This window comes from Spinacia oleracea, chromosome 2, assembly GCF_020520425.1.
Source record: "Spinacia oleracea cultivar Varoflay chromosome 2, BTI_SOV_V1, whole genome shotgun sequence".
NCBI lineage: Eukaryota > Viridiplantae > Streptophyta > Magnoliopsida > Caryophyllales > Amaranthaceae > Spinacia > Spinacia oleracea.
Genome location: NC_079488.1, coordinates 87,878,587 through 87,904,558, shown reverse-complemented (window position 1 = coordinate 87,904,558; position 25,972 = coordinate 87,878,587). Strand labels below are relative to the sequence as shown.

The 25,972-nt window shown below is 36.1% G+C and overlaps 2 protein-coding genes across 4 annotated transcripts; one reads left to right on the top strand and one right to left on the bottom strand.

Moving 5' to 3' along the window:
* Positions 1 to 1,736: 1,736 nt before the first annotated feature.
* Positions 1,737 to 6,925, bottom strand: LOC110803874 (uncharacterized). Of its 2 annotated transcripts, none has more exons than XM_056837234.1 (4): positions 6,407 to 6,925; positions 6,050 to 6,311; positions 5,356 to 5,420; positions 1,737 to 3,238 (listed from the first exon to the last, which is right to left on the bottom strand). In XM_056837234.1, exon 4 carries the CDS (start codon positions 3,229 to 3,231, stop codon positions 2,587 to 2,589), a length of 645 nt encoding a protein of 214 aa, XP_056693212.1. In that variant the 5' UTR covers positions 3,232 to 3,238; positions 5,356 to 5,420; positions 6,050 to 6,311; positions 6,407 to 6,925; the 3' UTR covers positions 1,737 to 2,586. The 2 variants fall into 2 exon arrangements, 1 of the variants encoding a protein (XP_056693212.1); XR_008928196.1 differs by lacking the exon at positions 1,737 to 3,238 and adding an exon at positions 4,125 to 4,360 and having other exon boundaries at positions 6,407 to 6,866.
* A 608-nt stretch (positions 6,926 to 7,533) lies between these two features.
* On the top strand, positions 7,534 to 24,522 carry LOC110797523 (probable UDP-N-acetylglucosamine--peptide N-acetylglucosaminyltransferase SPINDLY). Of its 2 annotated transcripts, none has more exons than XM_022002641.2 (18): positions 7,534 to 7,773; positions 7,981 to 8,396; positions 9,942 to 10,103; positions 10,187 to 10,362; positions 10,771 to 10,846; positions 12,205 to 12,333; positions 12,686 to 12,805; positions 12,933 to 13,001; positions 13,087 to 13,168; positions 14,810 to 14,904; positions 16,954 to 17,018; positions 17,429 to 17,627; positions 18,005 to 18,199; positions 18,647 to 18,741; positions 18,855 to 18,990; positions 19,111 to 19,328; positions 22,960 to 23,087; positions 23,638 to 24,522. In XM_022002641.2, the coding sequence occupies exons 2-18, from the start codon at positions 7,998 to 8,000 to the stop codon at positions 24,018 to 24,020; spliced, it is 2,727 nt and encodes a 908-aa protein (XP_021858333.1). In that variant the 5' UTR covers positions 7,534 to 7,773; positions 7,981 to 7,997; the 3' UTR covers positions 24,021 to 24,522. The 2 variants fall into 2 exon arrangements, with proteins under 2 accessions (XP_021858333.1, XP_021858332.1); XM_022002640.2 differs by having other exon boundaries at positions 7,534 to 7,777.
* The last annotated feature ends 1,450 nt before the right edge of the window (positions 24,523 to 25,972 follow it).

Genomic DNA, 25,972 nt, shown 5'->3' with positions numbered 1-25,972 from the left:
TCCCAATTACCCTTAGAGTCAATAACACAGGTTTTCAACATAAATTCCGTTAGTAATCTCAATCTGTCTATTGGTTGCAGGGCGGAAAGAAATATTCATTTTCAATGTTGTCCCCAAGATTCACCTGGACCTTATTGCCAAAATTTCAGACTTTTGTTCTCGGTAAGGATCTTATATGTTGCCCTATAAGGGTAATGTCTCCAAATATTCGTAGATAACACCATAACAGCTAACTCTAGGTCATGGGTTTGGTAATTAGCCTTATAAGGTTTCAATTGACGCGACAACAGCTAAATCTAGAAAGTTTCCTCACATTTCTCACTTCACTTGAATTTCGATTCCTTTTTCAACAAGTTGGTCATTGGTTTTGCTTTCTTCCAAAAGTCTTTCACAACCTCCTATAATGGTCATCTAGGCCTATAAAACTTCAAGTATCGGACACGTTCTTTGGAGTAGGTCACTCACTCACAGCTTGAATCTTAGCATGATCTACAGAAACTCCTTCTGTTCAACTTTTCCTTGATACCGAACCTCATTACACTTTTCATGGGTGTATAACTTTTGGGCTTAACTCTTAGCTCTTGCACCAATTCATGTATTTCTTTTCATCTTTTCCAGCCAACAATGATTTCCAACGATCCTGGACCACTCAAATCTTCTCTTAAATTTATTCCCTTACGTAACATAGTTCTCAATTAATTTAGTCCTTCACTTTTCTGTCGGTGTCACTTATACACATATGACTTCAAGATTTGTATACTTCATTTAATAAAACTAGATTCTTTCTAAGCGTCTCCAAATAATCCTCAGGTGTTTGTCATGATTTTTCTCATTCCTTGAATAAATCAGGATATCATCAATAACATAATAATGAACTTAATTCGGAATTCATGGAAAATCTTATCCATCAAATACATACTTATGGCAGGTGCATGGGTTAACCCAAAATATATTACTCTAAACCCATAATGACAATGACGAATGCTAATGAGGTCTTAGGCCCTTATCAGCTATTCTCAATGGGTGGTACTTCAAACACAAATCAGTTTTCGAGAACACACTCGCCCAATTCAATTGATCCAATATGTCATCTATCTTAGGTACATGATATTTATTCTTGACGGTGTTTAGTTCCCTAAAATCGATGCATAATTCCATACTCTTATGTTTCTACTTAATAAATATATTCCTTGACCAAACAACTCTTGCAATAGTGTCTTAATTCCCTCATTTCGGGAGGTGTCATTCTACATGGTGCTTTAGGTATAGGCGTCGTTTCAGGAACTAAGTCTATAGTGAACTCAAGGCTCTAACAGGTAACATACTTGCAATTTCACTCGGAAACACATCAATGAATCCGCTCATAATGGCAACATCCTCGGTTTTCACTCCAACTTCTTTACTCACCTCTAACACACTACGGAAAAATAGTTCACACTCCCTATTCATCAATTTTCTCACTTGCATTTCCGAAATAACTAAAGGTTCTTGGTCTTCTCAAAACATCTATATGAGGTCAATCTTCCAATATGGTTCCTTAATTTTACTTTCTGAATTTCACAGTACGTCTATCTTAGCGTTGTACAAACTTAGCCAATCCCATCCTAAGGTTTATGAATTCTTGTGCCTTTTGTTTTCTCATAAAAAGAGGATAAAACTTTTTCCTTAAGACGGTAACAAATGAATCCCAATTGAATCTCTCAACAACGCTAAGTCTAACCCCATTTTCTCTCCACTGTAAATCGGCTTCATCTTTCAAATACATGACAACTTGACCCACTCTCATATTCTCAAGACAATTCAAATCCCCAAACAATTTCTCAAACTCTCCAATCTGGTTTTCTAAAAAGGTGGGGTCATCTTTTCCGCCAAGAGGCGAATAGCAACAACTAAGTCATTATTGTTGGCCATTCTAGAACGCGGCCTGCAATTAGTATACTCTACTTTAGGTTTGAAACATCACCTATACGTTATCCCATACAATTTAATACTTGAATTGACCATAAAGTTCGCCTCAACCAACAATGTTCACATTAATACACATCATTTATGAAGGCACGACAATCGTTTATGAAGGTGCAACGATCGTCTACAAGATGCAATAATCATTGAAAAATAATCATCCTCGATAATTCACGAAAGACATTCACACACTGCACATATGGCATAACCTTTTGAATCATATTGGTCATGAGGGTCTAGATTGGCCCTCACTTTCTTTATGTACTCAAATCATTTAATATTATTGTGGCAATTAAATTGATCCACAATTCACACTGAGTATGCAACCAATGGAAAATTAATCCATGACGTGTTACCTAAAGGTTGGGGTATTATGGAATCCTCAAAATAGAATAAAGAACAATTCCTTGAAAACTTTAACTTTTATTGCTAACTCCATAAATATTTATTACATCCTTCAAAATAATAAAGAACATTTCAAACTTCAATAAACTTTAACTTTAAACTATTGTAGCTTCGCTACTTATTCTCTAAAACATAAAAGAGTTAAATTAACTATTTATGACTTCAAAATATTTGTGGCCTCTTGCCTATCCATTGCTCCTGAAACTTGCGAAGTGAAATTTAGATCTCAAGATTATCGAACTCTTCTTCAGGGTCTTCATCGGGGTCTTCCTCAGGGTTTGCATCTTCACCCATGTCTTCATCTTGATTAGGCTCACTTGCCATCTCCTGTTCACTTTCGAGCTCTGCATCCAAATCACTAGAGATCTCAATGGTTGGCTCATGAGCCGCTGGGTTAGGATACTCTGCCTCAACACCTACATTCTCATTCTCCACAGCTACATCATTTTCCTCTAGGTCATTATTTACACTAATTCCCATAGGTTCTTCTGTAACTGAATCCCCAACATGACTCCCTACGATTTTACCGTCTCTAAACCCACTTTCTGCCGCTTCAATAATGGTGGTCAGAATTTCTGAATCATATTTCCATCTACCATCCCAAGTTCCATACTTAGTCAAGTTTGGAGTCCCATTATCAGAATGCATGTCTTTAAACTTTTCCTTGAGTTCTAGGTATGGAAATTTGTTAGGTAAGCAATTAATGATTGTGGCTGCTATGATATCCTTTCTCATTAAGATAGGTTGCCCTTGAACTTTAGCATAATATTCACATCCAAACACAATTTTCTTCACGTAAATATCAGGGGTTTCTATATCAAGTTTCTCGAAGGATCCTATGTTAGTATACTTGGAAAGAAACATTTTATTCCTGGAATAAACAATTCAAAGTCTCACTAACGATTTTCCAGCCAAATCATAAACAAAGTTCAATAATGCAATAAGTTTGGTGGAAGCAAACAATTCTTTATGCACATTTAAATGTAACATTAAACAATTAGCATACGCACGTACATAACAATCAATTTCTTATGCTAGCATTGACTAGCTGCTAATGCACATATAATTCTATCTTATATGCCTTTCTTATACTACCCATCTCTCATAAACTAAAGCATTGAAATAGTTTAAATAACAAATTAAAAGGACGATAATATAATTAAATTATAACATAGAATAAAAATATAAAATAAATAAAGTAAAATAAATTAAGGAAATGCGTAGCGAATAAATTCGAAAATAAAGTTATTAATTCGAAGAAGATTTATATATATATATATATTTTTTTTTTTTTTTTTTTTTTTTTTTTAAATAACGAATTCTAACTCTTGAAACAATTTTAAAAAAAAATTGAACTTCTAAAAAAAAATTGTACTCCTTTTTTTTGAATAATAATTAATAAGAAAAAGAATAAAAATTTCGAAAGTCAATTTAATTCGAATAAATAATTTGATTTCGAACTTAAATAAGAAATATTATATACTTTCAAACAAGATAAAAGGAGATCTTCCCCCCCAAAAAAAAAGTACCAATTTTTGAACACTATAATACGTAGAATCTCGATTTTTAAGAAATTTATTTTAAATAACTAGATAGTTAGGCGCCTAAAAATTTATTAAAGTAAAACCTTAGCTTCTAGATACCACTTTGTAACACCCCGACAATTCCCTTTTTCTAAAACAACCCTTTTATAAATATAACTATAGAGAATTATCAAGGCATTATCGCCCGTGTGAAAACGTACGGCTTATTCAGAATTTTGCAGCGGAAAACATAAAACTAACTTTTAGGTTCATAAATAATCGATTACATACTAAGTCCAAAACCAATTAACGGAAATAAGGAAATACGAATAGTACGACAACTTCCAAATATAAGTTAACAACCCAAATCACTTAATAAAACAAATATAACTACGAGCTCTCTAATCCCGATCCCAATGATGCATCATCTTCAAACCTGTAGATGGGCAACGCTTATTGATCCTTAGAGACTGCTCACCAAAGTTGGGTCATCACAGGATCAATAAGGCATAGCCATGATCAACATGCACAAGCAAAAGCACGTAATCAGCAAAGCTGAGTACTACATACTGAATCAATAATAATCCTAACATGATTCTATTAAACGAACAACCCTAACATGATACTAATGAACACAAACAAGGGCAGACAAAACATGATAGTTTGACGACCATACTTGACCAGACTAGACTAGGCTAGACTTTTAGCAATAATATTATTTTAGTTGAAATAGACAATGGACCGAGTTGACCATCCAGAAGTCTTCACTAAGGAAGACGAGGTACGGGCGCGACTCCGTAACCTCAGTGACCTGCGATATCGAGGAACGTTTAAATAAAAATAGGACACGGTGATCAATCCGGTCCCAGAAAAGGCCATGGGCTACCACCATGAACCCCAACTCCTGTTTGTCCGTCACTTCAGACGTGCACAGTCTAAAGCTATTGCTATTCAGTTTCACTTTACATGATTTACAAATTGAGATTTCGTTATGACTCAACCATTACATAAGACAGACAATTCACATTTGTTCACAACTGTTTTTATCTTGGAATTAAGTAAGTGATCATAAAAGCATCAATCAAGACTCATTCCAACTTAACCAACCTTTCCTTTAACCATGAGCGACCCTGTATATGGGCATAAAGTTTCAACTTACTAAACAAGGTCCTCCGCCCTTATAAAGTAGTGAAAAGATAGAAAGGGAACAACAACCAATTGATCCAACCCAATCATATAGAATAATCTAGTGTTCCCAACCAACATGTTTGTATCAAACATCCATACTAACATGTTACAGTTCTTATAGTGCAAAATAAGTTCAATAAGTTTGTCCAACAGTATTAAACATGCACATTCCATATAACCAAGTTTGTCTATAATATCAACATCACCAAGTTCAACAATAATATCAACATGATTTCAACAATTAGCACACATTCCAAGCACGCAGGTATGTACGTACCTTGTGTAAACAAACTGATAGACCACTTTAACACTTTCAAAAGTCGCCTAAAGAGAATTCTTCGCCTAACACAACCAACACATATTCCCAATCAATTTTCGCAACCATAATAAAGCATTCTAAATACATCCTAAACATATTCAGAACCTTCCCTAACGTTAAACTTGAACATCTGATTTCCTAGCATCATAATTATTGAATTAGTGATTGAAATTCGTTGAAAACTCTTTACAAACATCATACTTTAATTTCCGGCAATATAAACTAATTCCAAACTACTCTAAAGCATAATCAATGTTCTTAAAATCATAAAAATAATAGCTTTAATAATATATAACCATTCTATTATGATTTAAATCATTAAAAACCTTAAAAATTCACACTTTAATAATTAAAATCATTATTTCATTTCAATTACCTAATCTGAAAATTAATAATTTAATTATGCAAACCTAAAATTCTGAAATCCACAATTAAATCATAAAGCCTATAATTTAAATTCAAGAAACGCAATTTAAATTATTAAAACGTTATTAAATTCATTATTTAAACATAATATGTAAATCTGAAAATTCTAGTTAAATCATAAAAACATATAATTTAGATTCAAGAACATAATTTAAATTCAAGAACATAAATTCAAATTAATAAACTTAATTAAAATATTTAAATAACTTAGGGTTTAAGAAATAACCAAAAGGAGAGGAAGGAGAGTGCTGGCCGGCGGTGGTGCAGGCACGGCAGTGGTGGCGAGCTAGGAGACGCGGCTGGGCGCGGTGGAGGTTGCGGTTGGGCTGGTTGCCGAAGGTGGTGATGGCCCGCGTGGAGTAGTGACGAAACAGAGTGGAGAGAGAACGTGCTGGTCGGCGATAGGGTTGCGCGGCGGCGAGCAGGGGTGGCGGAAAGAGGTTAGCGACGAGCCGACGGTGACTGCGGTGGTGCTGGGCTGGTGGTTGCTGGTTCGAACACAGAGCAGCAAGTGAGAAAGAGGGGAAGAGTAAGAACGAAGGAGAAGCAAGAAGAAGAGGGAGAGGGAGGAAGACGAAATTACCGAACGGAAGAGGAAGCTGGCGGTGGTCCGGCGGTTGTAGGTGGCCGGCAGCTGGCGGCGTGAGTTGTAGCAGTAAGGGGAAGCAATGTGAGAAAGGAGGAGGGTTTGCAATTTACGTGAATGGTGGTTGAGAGGGAAGGGTTTGTTTTTCTTTTGTTTTCACGTGGAATAGGAGTATAGGAAGGTTATGGGTTCATTGTATTGGGCTTTGCCAATTTGGGCTAGGATTAGATTTAAGTTTGCATTTAAACTTCCAAAACCGGTTATGATTATTTTCCAAATTCCAATGTATTTCGTAATTCAAATTCTTTTCAACATAAAATTCTAAAATTATTCTTGATTGCGCAAACCGTTAAAATATTTAGGATATATTTAAATAAAATTAAATATACATTAAATATATAATAAAGTTCTCAAATCGTTAAATATTTAGAACGTAATTAAATAAAATAAATATACGTTAATTATATATTTATTACTTAAAATTCATAAATTCTATTTAAATATAAATAATGTACGTTAATATATATTAATAAAATTTATAAATTTACGGGGGATTACATATAATTTAGAAGTAACCTCTTGTGACATCAATTGTGTCTGTAGCTCAGTGGATAGAGTGGGTTGTTTCTATGTAGGAGGTCATGGGTTCGAATCCTACCTGATGTGTTTATTTCTTTTTAACCATTTATTAATATTAATTATAAACATTTCCAAATTTAACTTATCAACATTAGTGTTTGTAGCTCAGTGGATAGTGTGTTTGTTTCCTAAACAGAAGGTCGTGGGTTCGACCCCTAGCTGATGCGGTTTTTTTTTTTTTTTTTTACCATTTATAAATAGTACGTGATTATAAACCGCTATCTCAGATAGCGGTTTACTTAAGTCAACCGCTACCTGAGATAGCGGTTTAGTGTCGCTTGGTTGAAAAAAAAAAAGACCGGTTTTAATGCTGACGTGGACGGTATGGTGGGAATTAAGTTAAAAAGTGGCGCATTTTGGGAATTTGACGTTCTTTACACAATATTGAAGGAAATCGCTCGATTTTATAGTCTTTTTTGCCTATGTCAAAAAAAATAAGAGGAAAATTTTAGAGAAAAACTTTGACTGGGTTTGGGGTCAAAACCATTCCCACCAACATATCAGTTGCACAGTTAACACGCTTCTTTGCCGTTTTAGAGCCCTTTTCTCTCCCTTCAACTGACATTTTTGCCATTTTTCCCTGCTTCTTTCCAATTACGAGAGGTGGGCACACCCCTTTTCCCCATTTCTACATCCCCTTTCTCTCCTATCACCGTTACTTGCACCTGCAGGATTGCTTCGAATGTGGGTTTCAAATCCCTAATTTCTCCTTGTAATTTCTTCCTGTATGTAAGTCTTCCAATCCTATCTAAATGTGATTGTTTCTTTATTTTAATTCAATTGTAGTTCATACTTCAAACAAATTAAAAAACCCTTTTTGGGGTTTTTGTTTCTGCCATTGATGAGTTTTGGGGTTCTATTTAAAATTGTTGTTAGTTCAGAAAGTAGGGTTTTGATTCTCCTTGTAATTTATGTTGTTAATTTCTTATCAGAAAGTGGGCTTATTTGGATGGAAAAGGTGGTTGTTAACATTCCGGAGAAGCAATCACCTTGCGAAAATGGTTTTCCGGAAGCTTCTTGTCCTTCTACGGAAAATGGGTCTCTAGTTTGTAATGGTAGTTTGCAAAAGGAACTTGATGTGAAGGACGCTCTTTCTTATGCAAACATTCTTCGAACCAGAAATAAGTTCGCAGAGGCCCTAACGATATACGAGGGGATATTGGAGAAAGACAAGGAAAATGTCGAAGCTTTTATAGGAAAAGGGATATGCTTGCAGATGCAGAACATGGGGAGGCTTGCTTTTGAGAGCTTCTCTGAAGCAATAACACTTGATCCTCAAAATGCATGCGCTCTTACGCATTGTGGTATATTGTACAAGGATGATGGCCGGCTTGTTGATGCTGCCGAGGTATGATTCTCATGTTGCTTGGCTACACTCTGGAAAACTGTATAAATATGGAATAGTGAGTGCATCATTCTCATGTATTGGGCTTGTTTGTTCAGTGTCTTTTTATATAGCCAATTGTCCAAGTCTTAAACAAAGTTAGAGATCTTTCTTGAGGACGAGCTATTAAAAATATAGTTGTGTTAGACGGAGTCATGAAATTTAAAATTTATTTTGTACTCTATCTCAGTAGCTTTGTGGAAATACACCTGTTATGTACGAATTATGATGCATCGTATCTTATAATTCAAGATTGTTGGATGGAAATGGCATTTTGTCTAATATCAGTAGTATTAGAAAAGTAGTGTTTGGGTAATTGAACCACGAGGAATTTTGGATTTAAGGTGTAGGATCAAATAATTGCAGCATTTGTTATTATGGATGAGGAGTGTAAGCTGGTTAACCTTCTTTATGTTGGTCTTTCCTATTCTAACTCCAGAAGACACAAACAGGTTAAAGTTGTCAAACTATGTTTATCAGATACAAAATTCCCAAGACAACTTTGAAAATTTAAGGGTTGGGCTAGAGGAGTTGTTGAGCATAGACGTGGAGAATAAGATGAGGGAAAAGTGAGATAGTCTTCTGCATTTTATACTTTAGATATTCCTAATGTCTGTTGTTCGTGAGATTTTCGAAGTAGGAGCGTGGAGTCTATTACAGGGAAAAACCTGGGAAGAAATTCTAGGAGAGGTAGAAGAATCATTCTAAAGCATCCTTCAAAGGAGCTAGAAGAAGCAGTATAGTGGTTTTATGCCGACTCCTATTTTCATTCCATTTTTTTGGGGAGGGGGTTGTTGGTGGTGTTGCCCTGTTCTGCTCACCTTTTCCACTTATTTTAGGAAAAAATAGTTGAGATAAGTTCACTTCAGATCTCATAAGTTAAGTTTTGGGTTAATAAGGCTACCTTAGTTCAATCTATAACTAAATTAAGTTCAGTTAAGTTTAGATATCCACATAAGTGAAAATCTAGGGAACAGAACACACCCCATAGTTATACTTCGTTTGACATTAAAAGTCTTGTACGAGCTTTGGTTTTCTTTTTGGAGTTTTGGTTGATTCTCTTTTGAAACTACAATCTAAAAGGGTTGAGCTGGTAAAAGATGTTAGAGGCCTTCTGCAGTGCAAAATCTCCCCACTCTCCCTCTTTTCTGGTAATATCACTTCTGAATTGTTTCATTTTGGCAAAAAGGTGTCTATGTGGTTTTCGTAGTAGCGTAGAACTAGCAGCCAACTCGAAGTGTATGTTACCTCCACTTAATTAATTTTGAAATCATTTGAACAAGTGTTTGCGTCGAGTCACATGATGATGGAGGTTGGGAATCTATCCTTTCTGATTCTTTGGAGGGGGGGGGGTGTTATCTTCTATACATACTATTCTTCTGTTCTGCGTGAACTGGGAATGGAAAACAGTGGAAATGTTAAGAACAGGTACTGTCGTGATTCCCATGAAGTTGGATTTATCTTTGCTCTAATTTAGTCGTTAAAATGTGAATTTTGTGCCGTTTACAGTCTTATCAAAAGGCGCTAAGAGCTGAACCGTCATATAAACCAGCGGCAGAATGCTTAGCAATTGTACTGACCGATATTGGGACCAGCTTAAAGCTTGCTGGAAATACTGAAGAAGGGATTCAGAAATATTATGAAGCTCTTAAAATAGATCCGCATTATGCTGTAAGGATTCCTACTTTAGTGTCTCGAAGCATGCGTAATTTTTAAATGTCACTGGTTTAAGCATTTATATGTTATATGTGCAGCCAGCATACTATAACCTTGGTGTTGTCTACTCCGAAATGATGCAATATGACACTGCACTGACATGTTATGAGAAGGCAGCACTGGAAAGGCCTATGTATGCTGAAGCATTCTGCAACATGGGTGTCATATACAAGAATAGAGGGGATCTGGATTCTGCTATAGCATGTTATGAGAGGTAATTTGCTTTTCCGTCTGTGCTTGGCTTTGATAATTCATGAGGACTTCTCTACTAAATTTAGTAATTTAAGAAGTTCTTTAGAAACAGCCTTTATGCTTGTAGTACTTGATATTGGGCAAGGTCTGCTAATAGTTATTGATCTAGGGTAAGGTTGCATGCTTGTTGGTCTCCCCAAGGGCCGGAATCACTGGATACATATCAGTCGTGCTTGTGTCATTGGTAATAGGAAATGCACTTATGAGTTGCATTGCAACTGGTCATCTTTCCCACATTCCATAAATTTTTTACTTGGAATGTTATTAACTTATACGAATGATTCTCTTTGCACAACTTCGTATATGTTTTTACTTTAGCTAATGTAATGTGTGTAAATTTTGATTTGCCGTACTGCTTTGTTTGACTCAGGTGTTTAGCAGTGTCTCCAAATTTTGAGATTGCTAAGAATAATATGGCAATAGCTTTGACTGATTTGGGAACAAAGGTAAGTAGTGATTCATCATTTAGCTTGTGCTTTAATTTCTGTTAATTGTTTCTCCTATTATATACTCCCTCCGTCCCTTAAAGATTGCTCCACTTTCTCTCTGGGCCGCCCCTAAAAGATTGCCTCATTTCCACTTTAGTTAACATGGTCTCCACAGTTTCTCTCTACTTTATTAACTACCCCACATGCCAAATGATAAATCTATCAACTTTCTCAATACAACTCTTAACAAAGTGAAAGTTGGGGATGGGGCAATCTTCAAGGGACGGAGGGAGTAGTTTCGCCGCTTTTATTTCTTGTAAGAAATGACATTTGACTTCTTCGGCATTATCTTACATTTAACAGTTGTTGTTCATAAGGTGCTCTAAACATCTAAGGAAAGTGATCTTATTGTATTCCTGGTCTTGGATTTTATGTTGACATTCTACTTCTTGTGTCCCAAAGGAAATGTCACTTTTCTTGATCTGTATTGTATAAGGCTATGAGCCAACTCTTGATCACTTTGATGTCCACGTAAAATATCCATAATACCCTTACTTGAGATTTAAATTGTTAAGAACATTTATAAAGTGTTGGAACATTTCTTGAATATAAAACTAGAATTTTGAAAATGTAAGCAGTTAAGCACGCATCATGTGCTAGTAGGATAGTATGCCATCATCCCTACTTAATGCCACTTTCAAAGCTTTCCTTAGATTTGAACTTTCGGGAAAGGTTTCGAAATAATTTACTTGAATTTCCCTGGTACATATCTTGCAACAAGAAGGAAAACTTGGCCTTTTCTGTAATAATATGTGGTTGGGGTTGTTTTTGTATACTTGTGAAAGGGAGATGGTGAACTTTAGAGGCAGTTTTATTTTTAGAAGAAAAAATTTGCCTCCCTGTACAGTAGCTTCCGTTGTCAAGGTTTCAACTTCCAACTTTTGAGGCTTACGCTAGTGCCAAGTTTTGGGATTATTGACTGTTCTTGATTTTTTGGTTGATATGCTTCACAATAGCTTGTGGCCTTGTGGGTGTGACCTTTTTTTGTCCGTATCCCTTCTTTCGATTGTGAGTGGCACCCCCTTTGTATCATATTGCTACCTCCTGTTTACCTATTCCTTTCAGTTCTATTGTTCAGCTGTAGTGATCTTTAGTCTACTAAGATATTGATGCGCCTTCGCTAATTTGTTTTGTGGCTATTGATCCGCTGCTTGTATTTTTCATTCCATTAGATTTTGAAATGTTTCCCCCTCTATGAGTTTTATTTTATTTCGTTAATTTTATTATTATCTGGTTATTTTCTCAAAGATTCAATATTTAACACTTCTATTGTTCTATTTTACTCTCTTGTTAACAAACACTAATACTTTATTCAGGTTAAGCTAGAGGGTGACATTGAACAAGGTGTAGCATACTATAAAAAAGCTCTATACTACAATTGGCATTATGCTGATGCTATGTACAACCTTGGTGTTGCATATGGTGAAATGCTGAAGTTTGACATGGTAAGTTCTCTCAGAAGGGTCATTTTCTATGCGCAAAGCATATATTATTTCCATTTATACTATGTCTATTTTTGCAGTTATCGTTCTTTTCTCCTGTTCATCTGTGATTGATTATTCATTTCATATTTTCATCATTATTTATTTTGCGAAAATATTCGTAATTGTTTCCATCTTTTTAATGTAGTTGTATGGCTTGTACCTTATCGTAATAAAAAAAGAAGTGATATTGCTGTGGGACAATTAACTGCATGCCAAGACGGCTAGCAATATTGGGACTTGGGAGGGCCAGTTCCCTTCTGTAGAGATTTTGTGATCTCCTGATTGAAGATGATATTTTATTTCTTTCATGCAGGCAATCGTCTTCTATGAACTTGCTTTCCATTTCAATCCTCAATGTGCAGAAGCATGCAATAACTTAGGAGTTATCTACAAAGATCGTGAAAATCTTGATAAGGCAGTCGAGTGTTACCAGGTGATTCCAATATATTATGCATCACTTAAAATTCTTTTTTAATTCATTACTGCTGTAATGCCACTGATCAATAATTCAATACCAATATCATTAAAATGAAATATGATTGATTTCTATGGCGTTGCAGATGGCTCTGTCAATTAAACCGAACTTCTCCCAGTCTCTGAATAATCTTGGTGTTGTTTATACAGTTCAGGTATATTTTCATATTTTCTTTTCTTTTATTCCTATAGAAGACTTTTCTCTTTAGAATTGGTATTTAGTCTTCTTTCGTAATGCAGGGAAAAATGGATGCTGCTGCTACCATGATCGAGAAAGCCATTATAGCAAATCCTACTTATGCTGAAGCGTACAATAATTTAGGTATATGCTGTCATCAGTAGTCATGCGTACCTTTCACGGTCTCTCAAATTTGTATCCCATTTAGCTGTACCTATGTTTGTTTTATTGATATAAGTCGTTCTGATAATCAGACATTGGACCCTGCTGAAATGTTACTGAAAATTGCTTAATTTAAATCAAGTTTGGCTGCTCTAGGAGTTATGGTGTTCTTTTAGTAATACAACCAAAAGAGGTTTGATACAGTTTGCTGGGATGCTGTTTTACCTTCTAAACTTGAGGAAAATGTTGAGTACAAATTATTTTTAATTTCGTTTTTGTCGGATTGGATTTTGATGGTACATTTAAAATACTGCATTAGAGAATGCTAAAACCGGGACTTTGATATCTTTAAAAATCTTTTCTCAAATTTATCTTTTTATATTTTTCTTGAAAGCAAGTGATATCAACTCACCTGGTATGATACCGCTTTTGCTGGCTCTATTATTTTAGGAAAACAGGCGGTTGAAGGAGTCCTCTATGTTCATAGTTTAGTCCAGAAACTTTTGTAACTAAGTTGTTGGTGAATCATAAATTTATAACAGTGATCTATATGATGATTCAATTGTTCAAGATCCTCAATCCTTTTATCTTTCTTTAGGTTGGGGTTGGGTAGAGGACAATATTTCACCTGTTTCCTGAAAAAGTGATGAATTTTGTCTTCATTATGATCTTATTAATGGTATTGCCGCTATGGCTAAGCTTGATGCTCCAAAGAATAAACTTGTTAATTATTGCAGCTTATAGGAAAAGGTTAATATATCTTGTAGTTTTCTTGGTGGTCCATTCCCTTGTGATAGATTGGTAGCTTTGTGGTTCTTTAGTGTGCGTGCACCTTGCAGAGGTTTTTGTTTTAATGGGGATGTTGAATGTATTAGGTGTTTAATATGGTCTTTCGGTTGAACTTCAATACTTTTGCTGACTTATCCATTGAACTTGGTTTCAACAAGTGATGCAATGATGAATGTTCAAGTGTTCAACTGAATACTCTGTGAGTAGTCTGTGATTTTTGAAGCTAGTCAGCTAATGAGTCCCTAGTTCTCCTGGGTTGTGTGACGAGGTTAGTAGATTGGTGATGTTGTGGGAAAACATGTGTGCAGTCCAACTACCATATAATATTCTAGCAACTTAAGTTCGGAATGCATTAACTTGGGCTTAGGGGCAAGGTTGGAAAAGAGAGGATAAGTGTTTTTGCGTGGAAAATTCACTGCATATGTTGGTGGTTGCTTTGGTTTGACCTTGATAGTAAAGTAGATAAAGAAAACTGGGCGCTTTTTACTACCTCAAATTCTCCATTCCTCTGTACTCCGTTAGTTCGTTAGAACTTTTTAAGGTTATGCAGCTCGACTTGGAAAGTTTTAGTTACAGTATTGGTAATAAAAAAAAAAACTGATTAGCTATTTTTATCAGCACTTGAAAGTAGCTATTAGCAATTAATATTGCTATTGTAGAACGACAGATAATATGGACTAGAGAAGTTGCTTGAGTGGGCAGATAATGATATAGGGGGGTGGGGTATTGTGTTAACATTGGCAGTTCTAGCATTATGTTTTTTTGTCAGTAGCATGTTGGTACTTGGTTCTTTTGTTGGAACATAACTTATTCTTCTGCATTGCTATTTGGTAGGAGTTCTATACAGAGATGCTGGCGAGATTTCTCGTGCTATTGAAGCTTATGAGCAATGTCTCAAGATAGATCCTGATTCACGCAATGCAGGCCAGGTACTTCTTTGTACAAATTTCAGTTGTTGACAATGTAACTCTACTGTTAAATGTCTGGGCCGGGAGCTAAATGTTGGGCATGGGGGGAAAGAAGTAGGTTCATGCTAAGCATCGATATTTAGGGGGAGGGGCACTTTAGGGAGTAGCATTATATTGAAGTTGTTCGTAGCTTGAAGAAGTTAGTTAAGGAGGGCAGACGCTCTATAAATGGGACAAATCAGAGAGATAGAAGGCATGCTGAAAATCATTTAGACTAGAGTTTAGTGTTAGCTGTTTTACATTTTGGAGGGAGCAAACTCTCTCGCTTGCTTGTAACTGTCCACTGTTATTGCTCTTTTCCAGTTACTAACCTATCAAACTTCATCTTCTTCCTTTTATTCTCACATTTTATCAGTTACGTCTGTCTGAAGCTAAGCTGATTCTTAGCAGTTCAAGTCTTACTACTCCAGTTACAGTTGAAACTTGAGTATGCTGTTTAATGCAAATAGGGTGCTTATGAGCTCCCCGAACTCGCGAGCTACTCGAACCCGACTCGGTCAAAGCTCGGTCAAAACTCGACTCGAATCAGCTCGACTCGAGCTCGAGATCGACTCGAAAATTTAATGAGTCGAGTCGAGCAACTTGATACTCGACTCGAAAAGCTCGAGAAGCTCGAATTATATATACATAATATAAACTTTTATAAAAATATAAATGTTTTATTTTATCATTTTTATTCATCATTTTATGTTTTTATATTCCTTAAAAAAAATATAATTTCTTTTTCTTCCTAAAATGGATGAATAAATTATTAAGGACAAAAAAAGAAAATCTAAATCGTCCATCTAGATTACACTATTTGGCAGTCAAAATGTCTTCTACCATTACTCCAACGTTGGTACATATATGAAGGAGGAAAGAAGGAAATAAGTATATTCATTTTGTCCCACATGGTTAAATAAGTGAGGGAGGAAAGAAGAAAATGTTATATTAACTTTGTCCCACATTGGTAAATAAGTGAGGGAGGAAAGGGGGAAAGGGTTATAAGTATTACTCTTTGAGTGTGAAAGTGTACAGATCACTTCCATTGGGCTTTCATTTGGGCTAATGGATATATTGATTTGGGGTATAAACTTACTTTTTATAAGATTTGTATTTGATTCAAGTCGAATTTAAGCTCAATTTTGGGTTTTCAAGGCGATCTCGAGTCGAGTTTTAGCTCGAGTGCTTGTGTTTTCGAGCCCATTTCGAGTCGAGTTCGAGCTTGAGTTTAGTTTTTGAGCTCGAGCTTGGGTTTTCGAGCTGATTTCGAGCCGATTTCGAGTCGACTTCGAGCTCGGGTTTAATTTTCGAGTTCGAGTCGAGTTTGAAAATTTTAAGCTCGCGAGTTTTCGAGTCGAGTCGAGTTTGACTATGAGTTTTCGAGTTCGAGTCGAGCTTAGCCAAACTCGAGCTCGACTCGGCTCATTAGCATCCCTAAATGCAATCATTGATCTGCAGCCTGCTCATATGTATTTATAGAGGAGGTCAAGAAAATGGGATGGGACTTCCATTTCTATGTGTTTCATATCCGAACGGCTAAACATGGAGTATAACGTGGAAATGTAACACTTTTGTCTAGAAAAGTATGTCAATAAGTATTTAAGTTTTATTCTGGGAGTATTAAGAGGTTTATTTTAATGTTTTGCGGACATGTTATCTATTGAAAGCTTAACTTTTGTTGGTTGTTAACTAGAAACCTCATGTTTTGTTTGGGGTGAGGGTTTCTCAGTTAGTGATGAACTACGAGCTTGTCAATGTATGAAAATCCAGGGTGTTTTTTTCATGTCTCTGCTACCTCGTCTGCCATGTAGTTTCGATTTGTTTGCTAGATTGATTCTTGAAAGAGTGTGATTCCTGCAACTCATTCAACTTATCTGCCACATAGTTTCCACTTGTTTGCTATTTTCCAAATTACAGGCAGATGAAATAGGGGAGGGAGGTTCTTGGAAAATTTATCGGGGATATATGTCCTCTGTTTCTTGATTCAAGTACCCAACATCTCAAATATTATCTGATTTTTTTTTCCAGAATCGTTTACTTGCTATGAACTACATCAACGAAGGAGATGATGACAAGCTATATGAAGCTCACAGGTTTGAGCTGATCTGTTGTACTTAACGTTCTTTTTATGATGATCGAATTTTTTGTTTATGATACTCAAGCAACAGTGCCGCAACATTTTTACAATATGGACAAATCATGATTTGAAAGACCAAATTCAACTCTTTGCCTCTTAATCAAACAAAATGTTGGAGCTTTGTGTATGTGTGTGTGAAGGGGGGGGGGGGGGGGGGAAACCCTTTGTATTTCTTCTTTTGTTGACTTCTAGGCCCCTTATGATTATCCATTTTTGAAATGAAACTTTCTCTTAAAGTGGAAGGCAACAGCCAAACAGGTTAGGGAATTAAAAGTGAAAGGCAACACCCTAACAGGGTAGTGAATTATCATAAGTAGGATTTAGCTTTCAGTTCTGCTTCTTCTCAATTGAGCTATGCTTCTGCAGAGACTGGGGTAGGCGGTTCACGAGGCTGTATCCACAGTTTACATCATGGGACAACCCAAAGGAACCTGAAAGACCTCTTGTTGTTGGATATGTTTCCCCTGATTTTTTCACCCACTCTGTATCGTACTTCGTAGAAGCACCATTAGCACAGCATGACTACACGAGCTACAAAGTGATCATATATTCAGCAGTAGTGAAGGTATGCCTTACTTTAACTGTTGCAAATCTAGTTTTGTTTCCAAACACTCGATATATTTTCTTGTTTCAATGCCAAACTGTTGACTTCGTGACACTAGTTGAAGTTAATTCATTACAATCTTCTGAGTGTGATGAAAGTTTAGAGAAAGTTGCATTCTGTTGGGTTAGTAGTGTCTGATTGTATTGTGGTCATCCTTTTCTTTTAGTGTTTTTCATGTTCCTGTTGCTTGATTGGAATTTATGTATGTCTTTGGCTTGTAGTTTGACGTTCTGTTTTTCTTTTTCTTGAATTAACGGTGAAGCATTTCAGGACAATGATTCTGGTAATTGCATATTTTGCTGTTTTACCTAAGATATTTGCTTATGCTGTTTCTGCAGGCGGACGCCAAAACTTTGAGATTTCGGGACAAAGTTGTTAAAAAGGGTGGGATCTGGAGAGATATATATGGCATAGATGAGAAGAAGGTTGCTCAAATGGTCAGAGAAGACAAGGTTGATATTTTTGTAGAACTTACTGGGCATACAGCGAATAATAAATTGGGAACAATGGCTTGTCGACCTGCTCCATTGCAGGTAAGTTTGAGAGAGAGATGCTCTAATTGCCCCCAGTTATGGTTTTTATTTTTATGTTCTTATGTTATATGAGATCCACGATACCTGCACTGTTGAAGTATCTTTCAAATCACTTGGCCACTCTTTTGTTAATCCTCGAGACAAAATATGAAGTTAATCACTTAGCTTTGTGAACTTCAATAGATTTGTACCCGAACTGTCTTTATTTTATGCAAACATGTATCAGGACGAATGTAATAGACTGGATGATGAACTGATGTAGTTTTGTGGTATGCCACTATGCCTTGAATTCCAAAAGAAAAACCTTAGTTTACATGTTCATATAGGATCCTTTTATGGTAGTAGTTAGCTGCTACATGTTTTGTGATATTCTTTAAGCGAAAACTTTACAATAAAACAAAATGCTTGAGTTTTGATAGAGATTCCCATTTTTCTTTTGGATTACAGGTGACTTGGATTGGCTACCCAAATACCACTGGCTTACCAACCATCGACTACAGAATTACTGATACACTGGCTGATCCCCCAGATACGAAACAGAAGTATGTCTGGATGTATTTTTGCTGTATTGTACATTTGTACATGTTACCTTTCCCTTTTGTAGTGGCAAACCCTGATATTAAGTTATTGTAACTTACCAACCTGTTGATGACAGGCATGTCGAGGAGTTAGTTCGGTTACCAGATTCTTTTCTTTGTTACACACCTTCTCCAGAAGCTGGCCCTGTTTCTGCAGCTCCAGCTCTTAATAATGGCTTTGTCACTTTTGGTAGCTTTAACAATTTAGCAAAGGTATGCCTTTTTTTATTTGTGGAGAATAAGAGTGCATCATTCGCTATCTGAACTTGTCTACCATCTATCTTGAAGTGAATTTTGATTTATGAATCATGTGTCTTCCTATGTCTTTTTCAGATAACACCTAAAGTTTTGCAAGTTTGGGCAAGAATATTATGTGCTGTAGCAAACTCACGCCTAGTGGTGAAATGCAAACCTTTTTGCTGCGACAGTATAAGGCATAAATTTCTTTCCACATTAGAGCAGCTGGGAGTGGATCCTGTACGTGTTGATCTATTGCCTTTAATTCTTCTGAATCACGATCATTTGCAAGCATATGCTCTCATGGACATCAGGTAAGGCCTCACTCTGTCCTGCATATTTTTTACATGATGGAGCATGTTGGCGTGTTTCCCTCGCCTTCTAACCTCTTCATAATATATTCTCTGTCATTGGGGTGCAAATCAGCAACTGTGCAAAGTGTACATTTAAATATTTAATCCTCCATTAGTGAGAAACATCTTTTTTACTATTCAAATTACTCCTATCTCTACATGTTGTATGCAGTCTGCTGGTACTGATTAGGGAGTTAGCCATCTGTTGTTTATGTGTTCTTGGTAGTTATGCTATTATTATCTTGCTCCCCTTTGTTTTTGCTCGTAATACTGAGGTTATTCAGCTTGTGGGGGATTTGAAAGTGGGATCGTTGGATGTTCTTATGGACCATTGGTTAAACATTTGCTTTGAGCGATGCTGCTGCTTCTGGAGACTGCATCTGCACAAAATGGCTTTGATATTAAAATTAAAATAGGGTCTTGGAGATGGATTACAAGTTCCGTAAGGATTATATTTATCATGTATTCATGTCCATAGGTATATGAATGCCTATTCATGTATATATAATTCCATCCTCTACCCTTATTGATACTTTTCCTACTTTCCTGGTTGGTGTGGTTTCTCAAAATGTAAGCAAATTTTTTTTATAGTGAATAATAGAAAATTAAGGTACACATGTCAACGGAGGGCCACAAATCCTCTAAAAGTATTAACGAGGACAATAGTACGCCAATCGCTGTACATATTTGTCAATTCTGAAGCCCAAGAACAAATCCATAGAATACATCATAAAGAAGCGGAAAAAAAACTTTATCCCACAAAAACTCTCAACCTTAAGTTCTATTCTGGGAAATTGTGTTGTTTCTTTTCGCTACAACTTCTTAAGAGTGGTCATGTCTAAGTGGTATTTTGGGCCTTAAAATGTGAGAAATGCTCTTTCTTGTTTCTTCTTTAGATAATGTTTGGCCAGGTTTCTTGAACTGTTTCTGAGCATGAGAAACAGAAATAAGGCCAAACAGGGGTTCATACTTGATGGGGCTTTTTGTTTGTCAAAAATACCCTCACACAATCTTAGTTTTAAAAGGCGCGAGGCGCCCCTGGAGCCTAGGCGCAAGGCGACGTTGCGCGCCTTTCGCACTCAAGGCGCACAATTTTTAAACTTTTTGTGGTAATTATTTTCTGAAAAAAAATCAAAATAGTACTCCGTGATACTTGTTGTCACAAGGGGTAAAGTAGGATTACAATAAAATCAAAAGCCTTTTTCAGGAAAAAAACCAAACAAAAAGGGACTAAGGAAGGTTCAAGTAACTTTTTAGTCACTCGCTATTCGTTTAGATTCTCAAAAGAAGTGCTCTACACCTTACATAAAACAGTTTAAAATAGAAGATGGAGGATTTTGCATGACCTGTCGTTGAAAGAGACAAGGAAAAGATGGAAAAACTTAGGGTTTCCTCTCCTCTTTTCAATATAGTATTCTAATAGTTAGGGAACCACTAAAAGCGTTTTTGGCCTTTTTTATTAAAAAAATATTACTTGTCAACAACCGGAGCTTTATACCATAAGGCGGGTAAGGCGTTGCGCGTTGAGCCTGGGAAAAAGGCGCAAAGCGCACGCCTTTTGGAGGGTGCTTGAGCTTGTCACGGCTAGGCGGCTAGGCGCCAAGACCTGTGCCTTGTGCCTAGGTGCACCCAAGACGCATTTTTTTAAAACTAAGCACACAATATATTATATTCTTTCATGTCCTTCATCTCTGGTTCATTTTAGAGATGCACAATTGAGAACCAAAATCAAAAGCTGTACCATGAATCTCTCACCCCCATTCAGCGACCAATCTCGGGTGGGTTAAGAACTTAAGATGGACGGCAAGACTGGGCAAGCCTTTGGGTGGGTTTTTTTAATCAACCAAGACAAAGGAGAGAGAGAAAGCAACTCAAGAAAATTTCGGAAAAATACTCTTGTCGGAGATACATCATGGCTGGTCTGGACACCATCGTAGATTTTCTGGAGACATGCAACAATTCCTTAACCTTGCTTCAAGGTGGCTTGCCAAATCTCAATTAACCTCGTTAATTAAATCTCTTCAGCCAATTTTTTTCATATTGTTTGCTTCTTTTAGTAAGTTGAATTGTAATTCTTGGAAGATCAGAACAGAGCAAAGGAAAATTAAAGTAGTTGAGAGGAAGGAGAGGAGAGAAGAGGAGAGAAGATGAAAAAGCCTTATGCAATTCCTTGGTTTGTTAGCAACAGCCCACTGTTTATATTTCTAAACCCAATGGTTAATACTCACTCCGTATTTAAATAGGAGATACACTTGGTCGGGTACGGGTATTAAGGAAAAATAGTTGAATGAAATAAAATAATAAAACAAGTGGGGTTGGGGTAAATATTTTAATCAAGTAAAATAAGTGGGGACCATTAAATTTTGGAGGGGTGTGGGACTGTGGGGTTTATGAAATTAATTGTTTAATATGGTAGTGGGGTTGGAGTATTATTTAATTAGATGGTGGGGTTGAAAAGTTACTAAAAATGGCAAGTGTATCTCCTATTTAAATACGGCCGGAAATGGTAAGTGTATCTCCTATTTAAATACGGAGGGAGTATCTTATTGTTAAAAGTTATTACTAATATCCTTCACAAATGACTATATTTTTTTAATGTTATGTTTAACTTAAGTAAATACTTTTATGCACTTTGAATGACCATCTATTTTTTAGTGATAAAAGTTTTCATTTTAATAAAAATTATTCATAGTAAATCACAGATACTGTATAAAGGTAACCATTTAAACCTTTAAAATGTTTATGCATCAATTTTTTTTCATAATATGAAAGTTTATCAAAACATGTTAAAAGTTACAAAAAACATAGTAGAAGTTAGTCTTAAGCCTCAGAATAACAAACATAAACATCTGAAGAGTAGCAAGAGCATGTTTAGATTCACCCAGATCTTCTCAAAGTGCAAATGAGAGACATAACCTGATCCAATTTCCACCCAAGGTCCTGCCTCCTGCACATCACTCATAGCTTTCCCTTGGAAAAAAGATGAATTGGAGGATCAGCCACGGAGATGGGTTACCTAATGCATTGTACGATTTGGTGCACGGAACGAGTATGTATTCGCATTACGCCTTAGTTTTAAAAGCGTGAAGCGCACCGAAGAGAACAAGGGTCCTGGAGTCTAAGCGCAAGGCGAAAGTGCACGCCTTTCGTAGGCGAGGCACACCTTAAGTGCCAATAAACCTTTAAAATCATTTCTAGAACATATTTTGTACTCTAAACAACCTGATACTCATATTATAAGAGGTAGCTATCCTAGGAAATAGAGTGATCTCGTTGCTCCATTTTCTCATTGTGTTCACTTTTAGATCTCTTGTACTTGTGCGTTTTTGAAGCATTGAAAGCATCATCAAATCTTATCTGATTTTCTTTTTGTTGAACGTGTTTCTTACTTGTCAAGTTTGCTAACAAAACATTCTCAGTTGAACTGCCTTTGTTCACCATTCACCCCCTCCCATACTGTGCCGATCATAAGCGTTCTAGAATTGTTCTTCTAAGTGTTCAATGTCTTTCTCTTTTAATATGTGAGTTTTTTCCTCATTCCTTTGTAATACTTTTTGGTCTCTTAATACTTGCTACTCTGGTGTTTATGTAGCCTGGACACTTTTCCATATGCCGGAACAACCACAACATGTGAGTCACTCTACATGGGAGTTCCATGTGTTACTATGGCTGGCAGTGTGCATGCTCATAATGTTGGTGTTAGTCTGCTTAGCAAAGTTGGTAAGCAATTCCATCTTGCACCCTTATGTTTGTTCTTTTTGCAATCTGCATCTTATCATTGGCTACAATTATACTATATGTGTTTGTTCCAGGTGCCATACCCCCCCTTCCCCACGAGAAAAACATAACTGTCCATACTTAGTGTACCAATGTCAATATCCTATTCTGATGCCGAAGTTGTAATAGATACCTTTCCCATATAAGAACGAACATTAAACAAACTTCCATGGAAGTGCTTATTTGAGTTGTTGTGTTGACCATAGGAAGTTCCCACAACAAACAAATTGAAAATGACCCCCTCCCCCCTCTGTTCCCTGACGTCACACTTCCAACATGTATTCCTAGGAAGTAAAAGTTCTGTAGTGTCAGTGAAACATGTTAACGCCATTAACCTTGGGGCGTACAAGGGAATTCAATAATATTCGAAAGTTGTTGCACTTCCTACAAGAATTTAATTCTTATTGTGGAACAAAGAATAAATCTATTGGTAATAGGGAAATTTGTCTCTTAGTAATTGAAATCTGAATTGTTTCCTTTATTTTTTATGCAGGGTTAGATAATCTGGTGGCCAAGACTGAGGATCAGTATGTTGAGCTGGCAATTCAGTTGGCTTCAGATGTGACAGCACTCTCGAATCTAAGGATGACTCTGCGGGATCTTATGGTGAAGTCACCAGTATGTAATGGAGCAAATTTCACTCTTGGTTTGGAACAAGTATATCGAAACATTTGGCGCAGGTACTGCAAAGGTGATGTTCCATCTTCAAAACGCCTGGAAATGTTACAGCAGCAGCAGCAGGAAACTGTTTCTTCAGAAGCTAATGCTGTGCCATTGAAAATCATTACCTCAAAAGACAAGACAAATGGTTTCAACCCAGTCCCACCACCAGTATTGAGTCTTGCCACCTCCGAAGAAAGTGGGGCTGTTAGTTGAACAATCACGTAAATTGGGGATTTTTCAATGTCTTCTCTCCCCTTGGATGGGGCAATGATATTTTGGGAGTTATGCAACAACAAAAAGGATCGTAGCATCACGGATTGGTGGAGACAAGGGGCTGCACTGTGCATCAGGGTCTTTTGGCGGCAAGGGTGTGATTTAGGTGCATCACTCGTTTGGTAGTTGACAGATAGTAAGTAAATAGGAGTGTTTTGATGATTTGTTATCTTCCCCGTTTCCCTCTTCTGGCCTTTCCGGCTTTATTGTGTGTCTTGGGGGTGCCTGTTTAAGCAGGATATTATTGATTGGTGAAGTGGTGATTAGGTTTTTAGAGGATAGTGAGTGACTAGTGAGAAAGAGAGTGGTTGGTTATATGTAAAACAGAATGTATAGGCATAGATCAGTTTAGTGCTTTCTCATTGAGATGCTACTTGTGGGATATCCACTTGAACGTTGGATACCTCTTGGTTTGATATTGATTTTTATGATACATTCTTGACATGAATGTTTCAACATGGAATGGTGATTCATCTGCATAATGCTTCCTCAACGGAGACCCGAATAGGGTTGCCAACTACATCTTTACCAGTTTTAAAGTAGTAATTATATTCGGCCTGCATTTCTGCATGAACAGCAGTTAAACTTTACAATAAACCGACTCCAAGTCATTTTACTTGCTCCATTCTCAATTTTTTTTGCTAAGAAGGGACGACAAGTTAAATGAATGGGAGGGAGTAATTAGTTTTTGGTGCAATTTACCTTGCTCCCAACGAAAATAAAAACATTGATGAAAATTTTCAAAGGCTTTGTCATGTGCCACGTGTACTTCTCGAGGCAGCAAAAACTCAAGTTTATGGTTTTCAAGGTTATTTATAGATTTTTCTAATAATTGTTTACACAAGTGTATAAAATTCCATTAAATACATTATTCGTATTAGTGTAAGTTAGTTTTCGACAAATTTCTAGTTTTCGATAAATCTTTAAATTGTTGAATTTAAATCTACTTGTTATTCATGGTTTTATAATTATAGTCTAAGGGTAACTTTAATGGCGAACTAATGGTTAATTCAGCTTATCATGTCAATCTAAAATTTTAAACTAATTTACTTTCTAGCTAATTTGTAATCCAATAGTAAATTTACCAAATTTGCTTGCTATTTAATTGATCCACTTATACATATTTTTTTTATAATTTGGTTCCACTTTTACATAAACTTTACTTTTATTTTATTTACAACTCACCTCCCAATTGTATAGTTTTTTTCCAAGCAAATTTGCTTGGCCAACATAATTCATCAAAAGCACTCTAAAAATTAAGCTGGTAGCTTAGAACTTTACAAATTGCTGACAAGTTCCTACCTGCAACCACTGAAGTTACTCTAATATCCAATACGTAGTTTATTCAGTAATACAACCAGTATATATTTTGGAACCAACTAGTTATATTTAGACTTGTTCAAAGCCGTTTATTAATTACACAAATTTGAATCAATCTAATATTATGTGAAAGCTCTGCGTATAATTTGACAATACATTTGTTGCTTAAATCATCAACGTTTTCTTTTATATTAATGTCAAATTATACGCAGAGCATTCACATAATATTAGATTATCGGCTTATTACCCGCCAGCTTGACCAACACATAGTATACAGATACAATACATTTGTTGCTTAAATCATCAATTTTTTTTATATTAATTAATTGTTAAGAAAATGAAACCCTACTGAAACTTCACCCATTACAGATTAGTCAACTCAGCTATGCATACAAGTTTATGCTTGAGCAACTCCCAAATATTTAATAGATAAGTTCCCCCACTAACTTGTGTTGGTTAGCTTAAATCATTATGTATCACTTGGTAATTGACCAAGTTAAGAAAAAGTAGGAATATTTTATTTGTATACAATATTCTTTCGTTTACATGATTTTTATGCAGATACTGTACGT